At 35.4% G+C, this 8,584-nt stretch overlaps 1 protein-coding gene across 1 annotated transcript in view; it reads right to left on the bottom strand.

The window, feature by feature from the left end:
* Positions 1-500: 500 nt before the first annotated feature.
* The window catches only part of FMR1NB (FMR1 neighbor), a 42,324-nt gene continuing 34,240 nt past the window's right edge, over positions 501-8,584 (bottom strand). The window contains exons 5-6 of the mRNA XM_015128352.2: positions 2,157-2,305; positions 501-664 (exon numbers count right to left, since the gene is read on the bottom strand). Of these exons, the coding sequence (XP_014983838.1) occupies positions 2,170-2,305 (136 nt within the window). The 3' untranslated portion in view covers positions 501-664; positions 2,157-2,169. The remainder of the gene's footprint in view (positions 665-2,156; positions 2,306-8,584) is intronic.

Raw genomic sequence — 8,584 nt, 5'->3', positions numbered from 1 at the left:
AAAGTGAATCATAGGACATGATTTTAAAAAATAAGCATAATAAATTCATATATATCACAGAATGCAATTATTTAAAAAGAAAACACAAGATAACAGTATTTAGCACTAGTGAAATTATGATTTTTTTCCTTTATCCTATATTTTCTTCTTTACCAAATTTCCTATAATAATTGTATTTTACTTTTATAGTGGGAAAAGTAACACTATAAATTATAAAATAAAAAACCCTACAAATTATCTTCACCTCTTTTGCTCAAAATAAATGAAGTCCCATACACTGCAACATATGATCATTGGGGATTTTCTCTCTGCTTGCTGACAGGTGAATAACAATATGGAACATATGTCTTATTTAGTACCAACAGAAGTATACCTTGATACAATAACCCAAGTTGGAAAAATCATGTAACTTTTTAGGATCTGAAATGCCACCAGTGTTTTAGGCATGTTTTTAAAGATTCTGTAGGAACCGTTTTTAATAAAAATAATTCAGATTCTGGTTTGATGCACGAAAACAGAACTCAATTTTATTTCACGTTTGAAAGTAAACATGACAAAAATAAGAACCAATTTTTAACTTTCCAAAATGCTCCATGAGGTTTGGATGGCTGAGACAGTCCCCTCTGCTCTGAATGGTTTGTGTTGTCTCAAGGGGAAAATAATGCTATGGGAGAAAAGTAAAGTGGGGTTAAACAACTTGAAAAGACTAGTATTCACACATCACACTTTGTCATAAAAGGAAGTCCCTGCAACAAAATTATCAAATTCTTTATAGTGAATGTTATGATTAACTTATGTATTTTCAGTTTGCCAGTACATCATCTTCTGTTCTGTGAGGCATACATATAAAATAGATTAGAGCAAATATCATTAGAGAGATAATTTCTGAATAACAAAGTTAACTTCCATGTCTCAGTGAATGGTCCACAGAAACCAAGTTTTGTTAGCCTAGTTATAATGTTATATATGTATATATGTGTGTGTACATGTGTACATATGCACACATGTATTGCATCAAACTGATACAAGGAAATATATTCATATGAATAATAATGCAAGGCATTATTATAGTAATATATATTTATGTGTTAGCTTAAGTAAATATGTATCAAATATACATATATGATACCTTATATAAAGATTTTCTTTTTTGTCTTCTGAGATAAATTGCTTTTCCTATTCATCAAATCAACCTTCTCATTCTGAAGATTGGTGAAATGAAGCCCAGGAAAGTTAAACGACTTGCTCAAGCATACACTGTAAATAATGGCAGAACTGGGACTAAAGCCAGAGTCTCCTGACACAGAATTCAGTGGTCTGTTATTCCATTCCTTTGCCTCTCTGTAACTTAACACCTTAATTTTGGGTAGTGCTTTGCAATTTTCAAAACATTTTCACATACATTATATTGTTTAAGTTACACAAAAAATCTAAGATGATGGTATCAAGGAACTGAAAGGTTAATTTCACTGCCTATGGAAACACTACTAGTTAATGACCTGGGTCTCCTTACTCCCAGTCCCTGAGATACAGCTTTGTTTCTCACCAACCATTTTATTCTTACTTGGTCCTTCACAGTTATTTTGGGAGGAGGAGACCCAAGTCAAGGCTAGGGGTCTATAAGCCTGTACAAGTGTAACTTGTACAAAGTAGTCCCTAGTATATGATTCTGGGATCCCTCTCTCAACCTCTTCTAACACTACATCATGCAGGTTTGAAGAACAGGTAGCTGAGACTAACAGGTAAGATCCAGGATTCAATCTCAGCTCTGTCAGACTCCTAAGGCCATGCTCCTTCCACTGGATATGTGATGTGGTCACATATGAGGACTGTGGGCTTCATTATTTACCAAGGGTGTCTATCAGGGAGCCATAGAGTCAGAGTGGGCAGGTTCAACTTCTTTTCTCCCTCTGAAAAGCTGACCTGTGTATACCATATAATGTGGCACTCAAAACAATTTGGCACATTTCTTATCCATTTTCCTACCATCTCAATATCTCTAGTGATAAATATTTGTTCAGAAGCTGCCCCTCCCGTGATCCAAACATTTGTGTGCTTAAAAAAATGTTTCAGTCAAACCAAGATGATGGTAGAAATATAAAGCTAACAAGAATCAGAGATTGAGCACTTCAACTTTAAATCCTATTGTCAATTACCTTTGGTCTCTTGCTACTCTTCACCATGTTCCTCATCTCCTCTTGCTGCTCTCTGTAACATTTTAGACTTCCTCTTTCGTTTCCTTCTTTGTTTCTTCAAACCCGTTACAACTCTGCTGACCTTCCTTCGTAAAAAATTGGCCCACTTGCTGTAATATAAGAAGTTCAAGTGAAACCCTATTTCTCGTTAGTGACAGAATAATAATGGGAGGTTATAAGGAAAAAAATATTTGCCCAGATAACTATACTCTCTCACTTGATATTTTTAACTCACCAGATTTAATAAATCTGACAGAAATTATTCCACTTGGCTTGCTCATATTGATCATCATAACCATCACTATTATTCTCTATACAGTCATTTTGATTATGTGACCTTTTGTAACAGAAATGCTCTCCCACTTCCCTGTGCTGACATCAATGTTACCCACTCTTTAACAGTAAGCATAGATATTATCTTGTCTAGGAAGTCTTCTCTTCCACTCCTAGTTTAGAGGGATTCCTTCCTCCTATGAACTTCAAATCTACATAGTAATGGCTCACATTATATTAGCATTGACAATTTTCAAAGCACTTTCACTTACTCCTGTTGTCATTGGGTATACAATCTCGTACCTCCTTGTATTTGTGTGGACAGTTGGTAAAGGGGCACTTGAGAAGCTACCACATGCCAAGAACTTCACTAAGTGCTTTATATACTTTCTCATTAAATCCTCCAACAACCCTAGAATGTGTGTTTCCTATTTTGCAAATGATTAAACTGGGGCTTAAAGAGGTAAGATAATTCACCCAAGGTCACAGATAACTAGTAATGGAGACGCCAGGATTTAAAGGTAGGTCTGTTTGACTCTAAAGTACAAGCTTTTTCCATTAGACCACTTTGCAGTGTTCATGGCTAGTAGCAGGTATGATAAACTTCCTATGTGCCAAGGCCTGTATATAAGCATGTCATGTGCATGATCTCATTTAATCTTCATAACGACTTGATGAGGCAGGTATTATTTCTATCATTCCCATTTTTCATATGGGGAAACTGAGGCACCAAGCGGGAAAGTAACTTGTCGAGGTCACCAAACTACTCAGTAGTCCGAAGAAAGATAGGTACAAACAAGCCCAGATAGTGAACAGTACAATGAATACCTAACTCTTCAATGCCCAGACACAGACGAACATTCACAAGCATCAAGACCATCCAGGAAAATGTGAAATTACCAAATGAACTAAATAAGGCACCAGAGACTAATCCTGGAGAAACAGAGACATAGTACCTTTCAGACAAAGAATTCAAAATAGCTGTTTTGAGGAAACACAAAGAAATTCAACAGAACCCAGAAAAGGAATGCAGAATTATATCAGATAAATTGAACAAAGAGGTTGAAATAATTAAAAATAATCAGGCAGAAATTCTGGAGTTAAAAATGCAACTGACATACTGAAGAATGCATCAGAGTTTTTTAATAGCAGATTGATCAAGTAGAATAAACAATTAGTGACCTTGAAGATAGGCTATTTTAAAATACATTAATAGCATTTAAAATGGTCAGAGGAGACAAAAGAAAAAAGAATAAAGAAAACAATGAAACATGCCTACAACATCTAGAAAATAGTCTCAAAAGGGCAAATCTAAGAGTTAGTGGCCTTATAAAGGAGGTAGAGAAGGTGATAGAGGTAAAAGTTTGTTCAAAGTAATAATAACAGAGGATGTCCCAAATCTAGACAAAGATATCAATATACAAGTACAAGAAGGTTATAGAATACCAGGCAGATTTAACCAAAAGAAGATGACCTCAAGGCATTTAATAATCAAACTCCCAAAGGTCAAGGATGAACAACGGATCCTAAAAGCACTAAGAGATAAGAAACAAACAACACACAATGGAGCCCCAGTCAGTCTGGCAGCAGAGTTACCAGCAGAAGCCTTATGGCCAGGAGAGAGTGGCATGATACATATAAGGTGCTGAAGGAAAAATAAGACATACTACTCCTTCACCCTAGAATACTATGTCCAACGAAAATATCCTTCAAACATGAAGAAAAATAAAGACTTTCCCAGACAAACAAAAGCTGGGGGATTTCATCAATACCAGATATGTCCTACACAAAATGCTAAATTGAATACTTTGACGAAAAAGAAAAGGATGTTAATGACCAATAATAAATCATCTGAAGGCACAAAACTCACCGGTAACAATAAGTATATAGAAAACCACAAAATATTATAACAATGTAACTTTGTTGTATAAACCACTCTTAAGTGGAAAGACTAAAAGACGAACCAATCAAAAATATTAACTGCAACAACTCTTCAAAACATAGACTACTATAAGATATAAACAGAAACAACAAAAAGTTTAGAAGTTGGGGGATGAAGCTATGATGTAAAGTTTTTATTAGTTTCCTTTTTGCTTGTTTGTTTATGCAAACAATGTTATGTTGTTATCAGCTTAAAATAATAGGTTATTAGATAGTATTTGCAAGCCTCATGGTAACGTCTAATCAAAAAACATACAATGGATTCACAGAAAATAAAAAGCAAGAAACTAAATCATATCACCAGAGAAAATCACATTCACTAGAGGAAGACAGGAAGGAAGGAAAGTAGAAGGAGAAGACCACAAGGCCACCAGAAAACAAATAACAAAATGGCAGAAGTAAGTCATTACTTACCAATAATAACACTGAATATAAATGGACTATACTCTCCAATCAAAAGACATAGAGTGGCTGAATAGATATAAAGACGAGACCCAATCATCAGTTGCCTGCAACAAACACCCTTCACCTAAAAAGACACATATGGATTGAAAATAAAGGAATGAAAAAAATACATTCCATACCAATGGAAACCAAGACAGAGCAGGAGTAGCTATACTTACATCAGAAAAAAATATATTTCAAAACAAAACTATAGGAAGAAACACAGTTCACCCATAAAGACACATATAGACTGGAAATAAAGGAATGAAAAAAGACATTCCATATCAATGAAATCATCAGTTGCCTACAAGAAACACATTTCACCTAGAAGGATACATATAGATTGAAAATAAAAGAATGAAAAAAAGACATTCCATACCAATGGGAACCAAGACATAGCAGGAGTAGCTATACTTACATCAGAAAAAATACATTTCAAAACAAAACTATATGAAGAGACAAAGACAGTCACCAAATAATGACAGAGGTCAACTCAGCAATGGAATATAGCAATTGTAAATATATGTGCACCCAACACTGGAGCACCTAGATACATAAAGCAAATAGTATTAGAGCTAAAGATAGAGATAGACCCCAGTACAATAATAGCTAGTGACTTCAATACCCTACTGTCAGCACTGGACAGATCTTCCAGACAGAAAATGAACAAAGTAACATCAGACTTAATCTGCACTGTACACCAAATAGACCTAATAGATATTTAGAGAAAACTTCATACAATGGCTACAGAATACACCTTCTTTCCCCAGCACATGAATTATCCTCAAGGATAGACTGTGTGTTAGGTCACAAAGCAAGCCTTAAAACATTGAAAAAAATTAAAACAATAACAAGCATCTTCTCTCACCACAATGGAATAAAACTAGAAATCAATAACAAGAGGAAATTTGGAAACTATACAAATATATGGAAATTAAACAATATGTTCCTGAATAGCCATGAATCAATGAAGTGATTAAGAAGGAAATTAAAACACTTCTTGAAACAACTGATAATGGACACATGATATACCAAAACCTGGGATACAACAGAAGCAGTACTCAGAGGGAAGATTATAGCTATAAGTACCTATATTAAAAAGAGGAAAAACTTCATATAAACAGCCTAATGATACATCTTAAATAACCAGAAAAGCAAAATCAAACCAAACCCACAATTAGGAGAACAAAATAATAAAGATGAGAGCAGAAATAAATAAATTTGAAATGAAGAAAATATAAAAGATTAATGAAACAAAAAGTTGTTTTTTAAGAAAGATGAATAAAACTCACAGACCTTTTGCCAGACTAAGCAAAGAGAGAATACCCAAATAAGTAAAATCAGAGATAAAAAAGAAGGCATTGTAACTGATACCATAGAAATTCAAAGGTCAATAGTGGCTACTCTGAACAACTATATGCCAATAAATTGGAAAATCTGGAAGAAATGGAAAAATGTCTAGACACATACAACCTAACAAAATTGAACCAGGAAGAAATCCAAAACCTGAGCAGACCAATAACAAGTAATGAGAGCAAAGCTATAACAAAACTCTCCCAGTAAAGAAAAGCCCAGGACCCACGGGCTGGGCACGTTGGCTTCTGTGTGTAATCCCAGCACTTTAGGAGGCCAAGGCAGGTGGATTCCTTGAGCTTAGGAGTTTGAGACCAGCCTGGGCAACATGGTGAAACTTTGTCTCTACCAAATATACAAAAATTAGTTGGGTGTGGTGGCACACGCCTGTGGTCCTGGGTACTCAGGAGACTGAGGTGGGAGGATTGCTGGACCCCAGGAAGTCGAGGCTGCAGTGAGCTATGATTGTGCCACTGCACTCCAGCCTGGGTTACAGAGCGAGAACTTGTCTTTAAAAAAAAAAAAAAAAAAAAAAAAAATCCCAGGTTTACTTCCATAGAAGCCATCTACATGCTAAGTTTTTACCTGTACCTCTTCTATGGACAATGATTTTCTACCTTAGATACTTGTATATGTCCCTTATTAGATAAACTATGTGTTCCCTGGGAGCACAGAGCATAATCTGATTTGCTTGTTTGTCCTTCACAGCACCTAACACAAGGCCTGGAACACAGATATTATTGAAAGCATTAGAAGTTCTTGAATGATACAATGAAATGAAATAGAGATATTTCAGGAAGATGAGTCTGGCAAGACATTGCAGGATGGATTAGAGGGGGAGTAGCTTAGGAGTCCAGGTGTATGTCCAAACTGGTTTGGCAGGTATCCTTAATTCCTCTTCACCTAAGGCCAATGCCATACATTCCTATTTAAGTACCAAGAAACTTCTCTGGAACCCACCTCCTAGCCATCCTCCAAGCCCCACCTGCAGCCCCATCTCAGATAGTGTCTCTCTTCTAAGAATCTCTTGGATTAGATATATAAGTATGACCTCTCAGCTCTGAAACCTGCCTTTGCTCTTTAGATGCTACCCTTAGTCCCCTTTTGCCCCTCTCCTGAAGCCACTTGCCTAGAACGGGAAAAAGCACTCAAGGCTGGGACTAAATTACAACAATAAAATGGGAGAAGGGACAAATTCCAGACTCATTCCAAAGAAGAACAAAACAACAACAACAAAAAAAAATTACAAGAAGAGTAAGTGAAAAAATTATATATTGAGGATAAATGAGAAGAAATAGTCACCAATGACTCTAAGGTTCCAGCTTGGGAAACTAAAGAAATCACTGACAGGAATGGAGAAGTGTCAAGGGGAGATGCTTTAGGAGAAAAAGAAAATGAGTTCACTTTTTCACATGTTGCATTTGAGGTGCTGATAAAACATCTAATTCACGAGCATGACTGGAAATATGGAACAGACAGAGGTGAGGATTTTAGGATTTGGATTTAAGAGTAATTTACCCAGAGACTCTTGGAATACTATGATCAGAAAATACCGTAGAAATTATCTAACTCAAGTCTCTACTATAATTTTGTTAGAAAATCAATACTCAAAGAATTTAAACACATCCATGAAACATGGCAAAAGCAGAATTGGAACACAGATCTTTTAAAATGTCTTCCTCCTATATATTTCTAACATTCTCTGATAAATGAGAGTAAGGCTTTGGGAAATAACCACATTTGGGAGAACAAAGAAAAGCAGACTGAGATGGATCAAAATTTTAAGAGGAACAATGAAATCCAAGAGGGGAAAATTTCAAGAAGGGAGCAGTCAACAGTGTACTCTGTGACAAAAACATCTAATTGAATGGGAATTGAGAAAAGGTCACTTCATTTTGCAATGAAGTTATTAGTTACTTGGCAACAGAATGTTCCTTTTAATAGTACCTACTATGCCAGAGTTCTCTAAAATGCTGTCCTTGGAGTCCTTGCAATGGGAACACCTCAGACATATGATCCGCATATAATGAGGTTTTCTTATTATTTCAGTAATTAAATTACTCTGAACAGCGTCCAAGAAGAACCAGCTTTATACAAATTTCAAACCTATAGTGACTCATGTTAGAACAGAGTTACAGTTTGCTCACATTCTCATCTGACATATTTTATCAAAGTTCTTAGAGGCTAGTCATACTTTTCAAAATTTATAGATTTTATTTCCTTCCTCTGAATCCAGATGTATATAATCCTAGGAACTTCAAACTTTCCAGTAGTTCACTAATTACTGCATAAAGTTTTTCAAAATAACATTACTAATTATATTGTACAGTATAATGAGACATGCAAACATGGGAAATTGAAAATGTAAATGCCTATTT

The sequence above is a fragment of the Macaca mulatta genome, chromosome X (assembly GCF_049350105.2).
Source record: "Macaca mulatta isolate MMU2019108-1 chromosome X, T2T-MMU8v2.0, whole genome shotgun sequence".
Taxonomy (NCBI): Eukaryota; Metazoa; Chordata; class Mammalia; order Primates; family Cercopithecidae; genus Macaca; species Macaca mulatta.
The sequence above is the reverse complement of the archived record's forward strand: the minus strand, read 5'-3'. Positions and strand labels throughout refer to the sequence as shown.